Raw genomic sequence first — 13,746 nt, forward strand, 5'->3', positions numbered from 1 at the left:
TCTAGCTCGATCCCCTCCACTCCTCTCTTCACCGATATTCGTATTATCTCTTTTCCCCGCGTCCCATCTTCAGCTTCACGATCGACTAATGGACGAAGCGAGTTTCGTTTATCTCCTCTCCATTCGTTTCGAACAACGCGATCAGGTATTCGCGCCTTTCCAACTCGTCTGCGCTTATTTTAGAAAAAAAAAAAAAAAGATCGAACTCGAAAAATCGAATCCGATCCTCTCTCTCTCTCCTTTCTTTCCCTTCTCCTTAGTTTCTTTAATTCGCGAAACTCGACCGATCACAGCCATGGCACTCGAGAATTGAAATCGCGTAAATAACGCGGTCGAGGTTCGAGCAAGCAACGGACAGAGGGGAGAGAAGGGAGAACGACGCGCGATAAAGTGAGAGGAAAAGGAGAGAGAGAGAGAGAGAGAGAGAAGAAAGAACGATTGTCGCGGGGACGAAAGAAACGATCAAGCAACAAATCGTTCCGACAATTTTTTACAATAGATTTAACTCGAAATTAAGCTTCTAGTTTGAGATCTCTCGATACGTAATTGAACAAACAAACAACACGATCCGAAAAGGGAGACGCGTCCTTACGCGAGAACAGCGTCGAGGACGGTTGAGAAGCAATCGGAGGTAAGTGGCACGAGCTGTCGCGTGCACTGGCACGCCGTGACGGAACGACAACAACGGAACAGGTGCGTGGAACGAGAAGGGCTTGCTGCGCACCATCTGCCCGCATGTGCGTCGATATACGAACTCTTGGTACGCATATCTACCTACCTACCTATCTACCTACCTACCTACCTACCCATCCATCCATCCATCCATCTATTCATCCATCTACCTACCTATCTATCTATCTATCTATCTATCTACCTACCTAACTAACTAACTACCTAGCTACCTAGCTACCTAGCTACCTACCTACCTACCTACCTCGTTGCTCCTTGGTTTACGAGCGTCGATGCCGGCCGAGCGTCGTATACGCGACGAAGAAAAAACAGGAGGAGAAACGAAGGGAAAAGAAGGGAAGAAGAGAGAAGAAGGGGGAGAGCCGGCGAGTCTCTCGGACGATCGCGATCAGCGGGACAAAGCGAGGCGACGCGTCACTGGCGACATCTAGTTGCGCGTACTCAGCTGTCAGATGGGTACGCGCCGCCTTCGACCCTCTACCGTTCGTTCCTGCCTCGACCGTTTCTTCCTCTTTTTCTCGAAAATCTTTCCCATCCGTTTCCACACCCCGCGCCATTCTCCTACTTCCATCTTGAACGGAGAACGATCGAGCGCGAGTTCGCGAGAATCGCGTTACGAAGCGGACACGAATCTTTGCGTCCTTGATTCGTCACGGGTTGCGTGCGTTTGGTTGCGTTGGTCGGTTCGTATCGGCGAACCGGCACGGGGACAAAGAGATCGAGGTCGACTTACCGGAGTCGAGATATCGCCACGCATCCGTGATATACTCGGCGCCAAAGCGTCGACGAGGCTACGCATCCGTCGATGAATCGAGACTCGGTTCATTTGACGAGCGGGAAAGCTCGATAGTTTGCGTTCGAAACGTTTTTGCTCTCTCTCTTTCTCTCTCTCTCTCTCTCTCTCTCCTTCCCTTTACGCTGCACACTCTCGCCGATAAATGCCGCGCACATACACACGCGCACACGCGCGGTACGCGGAAAATCACCGTTCGAAGAATCGAAGCTGCGGTTACCGGGTTACGTACGCGCGGGGCAAGCTCGAGACCACCGACTACCGACGCGACTCGAACGCGTCAGCTGCTCGCCGCAGCTGCACTAAAGTTCCGTTGCGAGAACTTCCACCACGGTTCGTATCGTTCCAGCGTAACGAGGTTCCGTGGCTGCGTGTTGTTGGACTAGCTAGCCAGCAGCAGCAGCGGTTCAGGGGGGAAAGGCGACTGGAAGTGGTCGAGAAGAGTGGTGGCCACACGGCACTCGCGCCGCGGCAGCAGCAGCGGCGGTGGTGGCGATGGTGGCGGCGGCGGCGGTGGTGGCGGAGGTGGCCGGTGAAGTAGCAGCGCGGGAAGCTGGTGAAGGAACAACGGCTCGGGAAGGAGGAGGAAGAAGAGGAGGAGAGTGGGTTTGCTCGGACAACCGGTGAAGAGAACGGCAGAGGAGAAACGAACGGGATGGGTGGGAGAATGTTTCGATTCGCTCGCTCTCTCTCTCTCTCTCCCTCTCTGTCTGTCTCCCTCGTCCCTGCGCTAACGACGTGCCGATTCGATTACCCATCGGTTCGAAATTTTCACGTTTCTTTCTCGTCGCCTGTGTTACTTACGCGCGAATCGAATCTATTTGGGTCCATCGCTGACCCTTCTACACACTGCTGATAAGATAGACGGCCGAGAAAGGTGGAAAGAAGAGGGACGAGGATCGAAGAGTGAAATAAAAGAAGAAGAAAAAGTTTTTTTATCCGACAGTGGTGGCGTGAAGAGAGGAAAGGGAAGGAAAAGAAGCGAGGCTATCGCGATTGTCTCTGCACTCGATCGGAATACCAAGCTGGAAAATACCGACCGTTGAAACGCTAAGATCCGACGGGATTCCGAACGAGAATCCGTCTCCGGTCAATTTTCGATAATAACGGCCATTCTATCCACGGTGTTCCACTTCGATAATCGGTATCGGTCCGCGCGCATTCAATAATACCGCGTTTTTACGAGATATCCCGGTGTCGGCAGCATATCAAGGATCCCGCGCAAACAGCGTTCTCGTCTCGAGCGTTAACCTCGATACCATTAACGATTTCTATACTACATCGAGCCGAAACGCGAAATGAAAAACGCGTGCATCTCTTTCTCTCTTTCTCTCTTCCTCCATAAACTTGGCCGAGACGCTCACTTACTTTCTCGGCTATTGTACATATCGAAGATGTTTATCGACAATACTCGGCCTTTTCTGCTCTTCTTGACCACCGAGTATTTTACGTTCCTACAAGTACTACCTATCTACTTATCTACCTACCTCTCTACCTACCTATCTACCTACCTGTCTACCTACCTGTCTATCTACTTATCTGTCCATCTATCTATCTATCCATCCATCTATCTACCTTTCTACCTAATTGCATTGTTCGTGGAAATGCAAACCCTTGTGAGAAATTTAGAAATGCATGGAAATCAATTTTATCTTTCTTTCAAACTCAATTGTTTATTATTATATCGTTACAAAGATGGATTTGTGGAGAAAAAATATCTGGTGGTATAAAGATGAAAAAAAAAAAAGGGGAAAGAGGAACGGAGAGAGCAATCGCTTTTGCTTTCTTTCGCGTAACGAGCCCAAGGTCGTGTGAAAATCTCGAATGGCACGGTCCCTGGAGAAATTTCGCTTACGACGCGAGACGTTTCCTTCGAATCGGTCGCTACGTGTCGACGCGAAGACGTCGAGGCTGAAGAGTAAGCGGGTATATATCGTCGTGCCCCGCGAGCGATATCTCTCGACTCTTTCGAAACGAACGTTTCGTCGTCCATTACTTCTCCTCCTCCTCCTTCTCCTTCTCTTCCCCCCACCCCGCCGCTCAATAGCGTAGCGCGACCAACGCTAGCAAAGTATATACACATCCACGAAACGCTCGAATCGTAAACATAGTTCGGATCGGGATATTTATTCGAAATAAACTCGGGCTCGAACGTTGAACAGACATTTTCTGACTCGAAATTTATTTTCTTTTCCAATTCTACGACGCAACTTCTCGCTTTTCCACGGAATAATCATCACACGGTTTACAGGCCGTTCGCTTCTCGAGGACCTTGGACCACCGTTGCTAATCGTCGTTTAACGCGTTCTCGCCCGATCTTATCTCTTCTCTCGACCACTACCGATGCTTACCGATGATTTATGGATCCGTTAAACGAGCTTTCTCCCTCGTCCCAGGCAATCCGACCGTTGCCTGGGAGAGATCGGCCGCGATTCGCAAGAAAAATTCAATTGGAACGATCGAAGAAGAGAATTTTCAAATTTTCCTTCGTTCGGGATCCCTCGTTTGAAACGAAATTGAAACTCCAAGTTGAACGTTGTTGAGATCGGATTGCGACGCAATCTCGAAACCGTGAAAAAGGAAGAAGGTTGCGGCGTATGGTCGGCGCGTAATCTCGATCGCGTTTCCGGAAACGAGCCGCGTATCCTGCTTCAGCCTGGCCGAGCAGAAGGGGGGAGAGGAGGGGAGAGGAGGGGCGGCTCGAAGCCGTTCTCGCTCGCCAAGCGGCGAAGAGGCGACGAGGCGAAGAGGGGAGGGGGGGGGCAGGTTTTATCGGTATATGGCGAGCTAATTAGCGGCGTTCGCAATCAATCGCTTCCGGAGGCGGTTACAATCGCTACAATCGTTTTCCGTCCTCCTTTTTAACCCTCCGATCGATCGCCCCCTCCCCCCTCCTCCTCTCCTCTCGCGATCGGAAACCGCCGCGTTTCCGCGCGATCCGGGCGAGCGAAAGGAAAAAGCAGCGTCTCCGTTTCTCGAACCGATTAAATCATCGCGTTCGAGAGAGAGAGAGAGAGATCGGACGTCTCTGTCTCTCTCTCTCGCCTCGCCTCGCCGTCATCCTCGCCATTAATTAACCAGTCGGGAAAGCGGAATCGCGGCGCCACGATGAATCACTTGGACGAATCACTCGGCCTCGGTTTCTTCTTCTTCTTCTTCTTCTTCGGCTACGCCGATTCCGGAGGAAAATCGTTGTTCTCGATCTCCGCGATGTCCGATTCCCTCGTGGCGCCGAGTCGTCCTATCGCGTGGCTCAGCCGGGTCTTCAGTTTCGCCATCTCTCTCTCGGACGTTACGGGTGTCAGGCCGGTCCACGTGCACGATCTCGCATCCGAAAATCCACCGCCCTTCCTCGACACGGATTTCAGCAACGCGGCCAGCCCCGCGTTCGCGATCTCCTCCCAATCCTTTCCCAATTCGAACTCGTCACGATTACAACGCGACAAATTACAAAATCGGTAAGAGAAAATTCTGCTTTACCCACCGTTCGATCCGACGCCTCGAATCCTATAACAGACCTCAGCGCCTCGTACCTGTCCTCGGCCGCGTTCAATCGTACCAACGCCAACAACAATTCGACGCTGCATCGAAGCAGGTGGCCGCTTCGCTCTCGCTTCTGTTTCGAATATATTAACGAATCGAATAATTCGCGTAATTTAATAATCAATCGGACTCGACTTACCGCTCGTGCCTCGGCCAGATCCTCGAGCCGCGCGAAGATGGAGCTGCACGTGGATTCGAAGAGGAACGGCAACCCGGTGTCGGTCAACGATCGCTCGTTCCTCTCTCGCACGATCCTTACCATCTTTCTCGCTATACCTCTCAACTGATTGATCAACAACCCGATCTCGTTCTACCCTCGAAAACGGAAAACGTGTGAACGTAAGTCGTCTCCTTTTTTTCTCATTATCTTACCGTTATCTCCTCGATCTCTCGCCGAGCCGCGAAATGATCGTCCATCCTCTGATGCACCGATCGAACGTGGTTCTGCCCTACGTTCGCCCCCACGTTCGCCCCCCCCTCCCCCCTCTTCCTCGCCGATCTGTCGATCAAGCGGCGCACGATCAGGGCCGTGGACGACGCGTCGTCGTTCGACTGGACGCGGTAACGATTATTCGCCACGCTCGACACCACTGTTACCCTGCGATCCGAATTCACGTGGCCGAGCCCCACCGCGTTCCAACCTTGCCTCTGCGCCGATTCCTCCGCCCATACGAATTCTTCCACGCGGTAATCCATCCCAGAGAAAAGTACCGATTAAAAATTAATTAATTTATCATCGAACAAAATAATATTTGTATAATAAATATAAATATAATATAATATAATAAATTTCGTAGCTTGTTACGAAAAATTATTTCATTCGATTATTATTTGAGCGAAGTAATTATCGAATAAAATAATATTTGTATAATAAATATAAATATAATATAATAAATTTCGTAGCTTGTTACGAAAAATTATTTTATTCGATTATTATTTGAGCGAAGTAATTTTTATTATTATTATTATTATTGTACCGGGAAACAATTGGGTGAAGGGGAGGATCGACGGAGCGTTGTTTTTGATCACGGTCACGAAGGAGGAGGATTTTTCGGGCGGGCAGCTTCTCAACGTCATTTTCATCGGTATTTGGCCGATTTTTCTCACGGCTCGCAGCGCGCCCTCGTCCGTCCTGTACGTGACCACCACTGTCACGTCCGTCGTGTACGATGGCCAATCCCCTTCCACCCTCACCGCCGTCCTCCTCGAGTGATTCTCGTCTCGAAGAAAGAATAATCGAGTTTAAAAATTCGACGAGGAATCGATAATGGAAGAGAGATTCGCTTACAGAGGTTGGCCACGGTGTAGAAATCGACGTTGGCGAGCAAAGGTTTCGAAACGTGGACGCAAACCTGAACGTCTCGTAGAGCGGCGTACGAGGACAATTGTACGACGAGGTCGCAAACGGGCGACGAATCCGTGGCCATGGTTGTGTTTATCGTTACTACGAGCTCCGCCTCAGCGCCAGCGTCGCTGGTTCGATCCTCTGCTGGAGAAAAAAAATTATCTCGAATCGTGAAAGCTAGGTAACTTGTTTATACCGTTACCCTTCCTCGCGCGCACGCCCTCTCGAAGCTTCGACAATTCTCGTTCCGCGGCCGTGTAATCGTAGCCCCGCGGGTGGAGGGGGGGGGCGACGAACAAGCTCGGCTCAGAGCCTAGGTAGCAAGCCTCCAACCGACCGTCCGCCGATAGAGCGACAACAGCGCCCTCCAAGTGCTGAAAAAAATTTGCGCGTGCGAGAATTTCTCCTATCTCTCTCTCTCTCTCTCTATTTCCACGCCACTCACCCGAAGCTGAGCCCTGGCCACGGTGACAGGTGTGAAGGGCAATTGCGCCGACCATTTCAACGTGGTTCCCTCGTAGATCATCAGTGTACCCGTGTCCGCGATCACCAGCACCATCAATTTCCCGTCCGGTTCTGTGAAAAACGAGTTCCAAAAAGTACAACAAAAGATACCTTGTTCGAGGGGTTCATTCGAATTTATTATTATTTTTACCGATTACGTATGCTCGAGAACAGACGGGCCTGTACTCGAGCCTCTTCGCGTATTTGATCGAGGCGCAGTTGTCCTTTAGACAATAGAGGTGTCTCTCGCCGAGTACCACGATCCCGATCTCGAAGCTGGTCAAAGTGACGGTCTCGATGCCGAGGATCGGTTCACCGATGTTGAACGTCCAATCCGGTTCCAAACTGCTGCTGGATCTTCCGTGCCCCTCCTCCCCGCCTTTTTGACCGATCCTCGACCACTCGGCCATGCTTTGATACCTGGGCACAAACTCTAAGTGTTCAAAGTTCTTCCAATTTCAAGCTAGCTAGAAGGGATCCACTTGCCTGTGACATTCGAGTATCCAGGAGGATGTGGCGGCCACGAAGAGATCGTATCGGGATACGTAGACGATCGGCTCGGCCAGCAATTGATTCCTCGTCGTCTGGCTGAACGCGAACACCTCTTGCTCGTAGAACAAAAGGGTGCCGTCCAGGCACTGGACGCAGAGAAAATCCCTGCCGCGGACCCCGCCGAACGGCCCAACCGTCAACGAGGCCGGGAACCTCGGCAATCGATGCTCGTAATTGATTCTCAACTCGCATCGATCCCCTGTCGATTGAAACGCCCCCTATATTCCATCCGAGACGACCGAGAGAAAAATTAACTCTTTCGTCAGTTTCTTTTCAATGATCGTCTCGAGAACATATATATATATATATATATATCGTTCCTCAATTTACAAAAGAAAATATAACGTATTTTTATCCTTATCTTATACAACGTTTCAACATTGCCAACAATAACTTATTGTATATACACTTTTCTTACTTTTAAAACTTTTAGGAAAATATATTTTCTAGTCGCATAAATTGAGATGAATATCGCGAAAGTACGAAAATGGGGAGAGAGAGAGAGAGAGAGAGAGAAAAGAATAGTACCGTATTCGGTTTCAGATCCTTCGACGAGAATCATGTCGTAGACGAGCAACTTTGAATCGGTCAATACGGCTAACCGCAGATCCTGCGATCCCCTGGAATTGTCTAAATTAATTTTAAATTGTTTCGAATACTATATTACTCACGAAACGAATTTGCCCGTTTTAACGTCCACGATGCAATCGCCGATTCGCGTTTCGATCATGAGATCGGTCGATTTGTAGTTGGTCGGCGATTTCGTTTCATCTATCCATTGAGAGGACGGGTCGTACATCCTTAGGTAACCATCGTGACTAGTCACCACAATGATATCGTGGTGCCTTTCTTTCCCGAATAACGGCGCTGCCATCAAGCTGTGCCTGTCGAAACTCTCGTCCGCTCCGCATTTCGTTTGCCACCATTCTTTCGTCTTGAACAACGACATCGTTCTATCTTGAATGATGGAAAACGCGACACTTACCTCTCTCCGTTTCCTTTTTCCTCCATCGTTACCATGGAGTCGATGCGTCATAACATCGTGCTCGAGTCGATCGTTACGTAATCAAGGTCGGAATTATTATATTCGTTCGATTGAAATTTTTAACGGATCGAGCGATTTTCGGATCATTTTCTTTCTTTCCTTTCTCTTTCTCTCTCTCTTTTTCTCTTTCTCGTCGATTCAACGTTATCTCGAGATTATTAACGAACGGTTCGATTTTGATCTTGACAATCGTATTTACCGCTGCGGCTTCGTTAGTTGGTACATCTCATCGATAGATGGCGAAACTTTACAGAGTGAAGACGTGCGTCGTTGACATACAACGGAGTGTATGCGCTCCGACTTCGATCAATGTTTCTTCTTCGAAGCGACGAGAAAAGTTGGACAAAGTTACGAACAACGATATGGAACCGCAAGACGTTTACTACAGCAAGGCAGAATACGTGGAAACGGTAAGTAAACGAGATCGAAATCGTTGAATTTGACAATGACAAAAAAGAATACACCTAACCTCTTCTTTCATCTTCCTCTCTTTCGATTTTGACGTTTTTCAGGCATCGGGGAATAAAGTGAGCAGACAGACAGTGTTATGCGGGTCGCAAAATATCGTGTTGCACGGAAAAGTGATCGTACAATCGGATGCTATTATCAGAGGCGATTTGGCGAACGTGAGAACGGGACGTTATTGTATCATCAGTAAGAACGCCATCATAAGGCCGCCGTTCAAAAAATTCAGCAGAGGGTTGGTAATCGATCGATTCGATCAATTCGTAATCGATACGTTAACATTATACATATTCGTTCGTCTCGTTTCCTCAGCGTTGCCTTCTTCCCTCTGACGATGGGCGACCACGTTTTCGTAGGAGAAAGAGCAGTGGTTAACGCAGCCATCGTCGGTTCTTACATATACATTGGAAAAAATGCGGTGATCGTACGTATCGATATATCATGCGCAAACATAAGAATTTATTCGTACGTATATAAGTACACAAAGAGAGAGAGAGAATCGTAAGTGCTCTTTCAACTACGCAGGGAAGGAGGTGCGTCTTGAAGGATTGTTGTTACATCGAGGATGGAGCTGTAGTTCCACCGGAGACCGTAGTTCCTTCGTTCACTCGTTTCGCCGGTAATCCTGCCAAGTGCGTCGAAGACTTACCCGAGTGCACTCTCGACCTCATGCTAGAATTTACCAAGAATTATTATCAACACTTTTTACCGTCCACCGCTTAACTCGTTTGTACGTATACACGGAACTAGCTTGTAATTGGAGAAAAAAAATATTATTCATTTACGTTTTTACGTAGGTTCATCGAATCGAGTCGAGTTATCGATCGAATCCCCTCTCTCGTCATCGGATGCTCGTCCTCCTCCTCAAATTCGAATTCGAATGGAACAGCTTTGCTCCACGTCGCGATAGTCATGGCGTCGTTATTCCTCGATGTTCGATCCCAACGAATTTGCTGGATTTTTTTATGCCAGACGACTTCGATCGCCAACACGACGAGACTGAGAAGCGTCCCATAACCTAACGCGACCAGCGCGAAGTAACACTCGGTGAAACCTATTCTAACGAAACTCTTGCGTTCGTGACATTTGGGCTTGTTCGTATACAATCGGATGTCTTCGCGAACTTTAAGCCCGGTTTCTCTCAATAGAAGAGCTCTGTGAAAACGAACCAAAAGTGTAACTGATATATATATATATATATACATATATAAGTCGTTTACTCGCTCTCATGTCGTTTCTATCTTATCTTACGCGTTCTTGACGATCTCTAAATACGGGGATCGAGTTTGAATGACCAGAAGCGGATCCAACATGTTCATTACGTCTATTTCCATGATCCCACATTTCTCCTCCTCGTAATACGTTTCCTGCATGATCTTGTAGAGGGCGCCTCGTTCCGCGTGAAACGCAAACAGTTCGTTTCTGACGCGGCGTGCACCTTCCTCGACTGACATCCACGAACCATTTTGTCCCTTCGGCTCGATCTTTTGATCGACTATCGCTCTTCGTATCGGATCTTGAAAACTCTGCGTGTCGATCAAGACAGAGATTTCGATCGTACGCGTGGAAAAAATCAATTTTTCAAAATCTCGAGTATACCTTGAAAAAGTGTCGGCTGTATACCACGTCTTGAGCGCCCAATTTCAACGGGCTGTGCAACAGATCGGCCGGCGTTTTGATAGAGTCGGTGGTTGATTGAAGCAGAGCGACGATATTTGCCGTGTAAGAGGCGTACAAATTAAGCGCTGCGATCAAAAGCATCAAGGTAACGATTCTCGAGGGAACGCGATACGGCTCGTAAGAATATCCTGAAACGAGAGTGGATAAAAGTTAGGTTAGGTTAGTTTAGGTTAACCTTATTAACGCGTTGAAAAAGTAATTGGTTAAAAAATTTCGAATAAAGTTACTTTAAGTAACTACTTGTATCAAAATATTCGTATAACGTTATAATTGATTCGCTTTTTGTATAATTCTCATCCGTTTTGCAATTATATCATTATATTTTGAATAAATTATCGAAACAACTCATCGAAGTAACTTTATTCGTAACTTCGACCATTAAATTTTCCCCATCGCTGCCTGAAACGAAGAAAAGAAGGATTTGACGATGAGTCACGTATACACATAATCGTCCGTAACGCGATAGGTTACCTTGTTGCGCGATCGCTCCCAATACAACCATCAAGTTATCGCTAACCGTTTGTTCGGCTGGATTGAATTGCTGCCAATATCGAGCCGTGTTCGCCGATGCACCCCTTCGATACTCCCATTTGGTGGAGAAACAGAGCAATACGAGTAGCAGCAAGAGGAAAACTGCGATCGCTATCCAAACGGATCGTTGGAACGGTAGCGTGAATATGTTGCTGACGGTGGACAGTAAAGGTTGACGAAAGATGAAGCACGCTCTGTGACGCAATAATACGGTCGGTCAAAGTGGTTACGCTAGTTACGTGAAGAAGCGCGAAAAAGAGGTTACCTGGTGTGTGTGTAAAGTTGTATATAATCTACCACACCGATACGTTGTGGAATAAAGAAAGTTCCCGTCCCGCCTATGTCGATTTCCCTACGTTGCAACATCCCCGTCATACCACTCCACGATCCGTTCTCGCTTCGATATCCCCAGCTATCCGTTACGCGAAAGCTAATTCTAAACAATCAAGTTTAAAGATACGACTCGCCAGACAGAGAGAGAGAGAGAGAGAGAAGGAGAGGAAGAAACGACTCACGTTGCGTTCATACGATTCGCTATGTGCATTATCCAAGGATAATTGGCCTTCGTAACTGGATCTATATGCTTATTTTCGTAATCAGTTAAATGGTTGATCGTATCGGGATCGGTCATCTACGATGGTGAGAGAGTGATTTATTCGTGCACGTCTGTAAATTTTCCACTCTGCCGAACGGATCAGCGGACGGATCGCGCTCTTTCGAGAACCTCGATTCCAAACCTCTTTGTTTCCTCTGATCTCTCCTCGAGAGGCGATATCTTATCGATCGACTTATCGCGTCGTATTTATCGACCGAGTCAATTACTTTTATAATCCTAAACGAAACGAGCGGAGCTTTGCACGCGTACGTTCGCTAATCCTTAAGGCGAGCTCGTGATCGATCGATATAATCGGGAAAAATACCACGAGACAGGATTTCAACGGCGTGCGTCTAAGATCCCTTCTTCGTCGCGACGAGGGATATAGATTTGGCATTCTTACGCCATGTTCGATCGTCCAGTTTCCTCTATCCTCCTCTATCGCCTCGTGGAAAGGACTGGGTCTGTACACGGACCTTATCTCCACGACGCCGTTCCTTCTCTTCCTCGCAACGATCACTTCGCTGTCCGGATATACGGCCATGCCTTTCAACGTTTCCCTTTCGTCCGTCCAATCTCCATCGACCGACGATCGATCTCGAAGCAGCAGCCATTTCAACGGCGCGGAGAGCATACCTGTCTCGTTCGCCTACGAATCGAATCGCCATCTCGTTTCAGGATTCGACTATACATATATATATATATATATATACGCACCGCTCGCAACAATGGAATCGCATAATCGCAATTCAAATCCAACACGTACAAATCTCGATGCTCCCAAATATCGTGCATCCGTGCCGTGAATCCATCGAGTTCCCGATGAATCTCGTGAATGAAACGCTTGCTCGACATCTTTTTGGATAATTCGATCGCGTCCTCTGCGAAATCAAAGCGACTTTTTCGATAATTCGAATATTTATTATATTTGATTTCTTTAGAATATATAGCCTCGTGAATAATAATTGATACGCAAAATATTAAAATATATAAGAATTTTATACGTTAATTTATGTGTGTGATATCATTTTAAATCGTTTCGTTCGACTAAATAAAAAAGGATTAATTTCGAATTTTTACCTCGCTCGAGTCGGCAAAGATGCAACGACATTCTGACCGGTGGAAATAGAATGGGGATCGCGTCCTCGAGTAATCGGTCCAACGAGTCGAACGCAAGCGTTCCCCGAACAATAGCGATCGCCGCGAACGAGCGAAGAATTCGCGGGACGAGAAGCATATCGTTCGAAGGAGTAATCGCGCGATGACTGATTCGGAAAACTTTCGGACTTTGCACACACACGTGCACACGTACACGCGCGTACGTTACATATCTAAAATATTCACCGGATTTCGGAGAGAAATGACAAGTTGTCGAACAGATAATACCAGGGGGAATTCGATCGATGATGCTACCCGACGCTGCAATTTCGTTCCCAATTTTTTCCGCTTCGAGGAAATTATTAGGTACACGAAAGACGTATCCAAGCTCGTTATACGTACGTTTGTGTTTGTATCCGTGCGAACGATGTAAATCGAGAATAGAGGCGTGAAGTAGCTACTCGTGTTTCCGATCGATAAATCGGAACCGAGTCGTAGCCGATAAATATCTACGATCGAGGCGAACGATTAGAGAGTCGGGAAGAGGCGATTTATCCGGGGAAAAATAGTAATCGAAGTAGTCGCGGGGGGCGAGAGAGGAGAGATGATATCGGGTGAGAGACGGCGCGTGGCAGGAGGATGAGCGCGAGGGGTATATCACCTGGAAGCCATCTCGCTGAAAAGACCTTGCGCGCGGTCCTCTCTCATCGGTGTATCGCGTGACGAGTTGGTGATTGACACGTGCGTCGAGCCCACCGCGCACGTCCTAATCGACGGCCGCTCGTTCGTCCGCTCGAGTTAAACGGCCAGGCTTTACGACCGTCCCACCAATCGCGTCGCGTCTTCTATCCGTTACGCGTGCACGGGATTACATTGGATTTGGGCGAAAGCTCGCTCGCTCGCTC

At 48.1% G+C, this 13,746-nt stretch overlaps 2 protein-coding genes across 4 annotated transcripts in view; both read right to left on the minus strand.

Moving 5' to 3' along the window:
• Positions 1–1,911, minus strand: part of LOC410271 (BMP-binding endothelial regulator protein) — an 8,593-nt gene extending 6,682 nt beyond the window's left edge. The window contains exon 1 of one of the 3 annotated variants that reach the window (XM_006570434.3): positions 1,424–1,911. The gene's annotated coding sequence lies outside the window, so the exon portion shown is untranslated. Of the gene's footprint in view, positions 1–934 lie in introns of all 3 variants that reach the window. The other 2 variants (XM_006570436.3, XM_006570435.3) reach the window with 2 other exon arrangements.
• Positions 1,912–3,125: 1,214 nt separating this feature from the next.
• Positions 3,126–13,376, minus strand: LOC726019 (protein PTHB1-like). The gene is given in 21 exon segments (XM_026443708.1): positions 3,126–4,890; positions 4,968–5,099; positions 5,166–5,336; positions 5,399–5,703; positions 6,004–6,246; positions 6,315–6,512; positions 6,574–6,745; positions 6,817–6,947; positions 7,027–7,626; positions 7,956–8,047; positions 8,099–8,494; positions 9,587–9,609; positions 9,723–10,092; positions 10,189–10,463; positions 10,537–10,745; positions 11,089–11,342; positions 11,414–11,584; positions 11,664–11,779; positions 12,069–12,392; positions 12,461–12,624; positions 12,824–13,376. Coding segments are annotated over 21 exon segments (4,743 nt in total). The 5' UTR covers positions 12,981–13,376; the 3' UTR covers positions 3,126–4,650.
• Between the last annotated feature and the right edge of the window lie 370 nt (positions 13,377–13,746).

This window comes from Apis mellifera, linkage group LG11, assembly GCF_003254395.2.
Source record: "Apis mellifera strain DH4 linkage group LG11, Amel_HAv3.1, whole genome shotgun sequence".
NCBI classification, from domain to species: domain Eukaryota; kingdom Metazoa; phylum Arthropoda; class Insecta; order Hymenoptera; family Apidae; genus Apis; species Apis mellifera.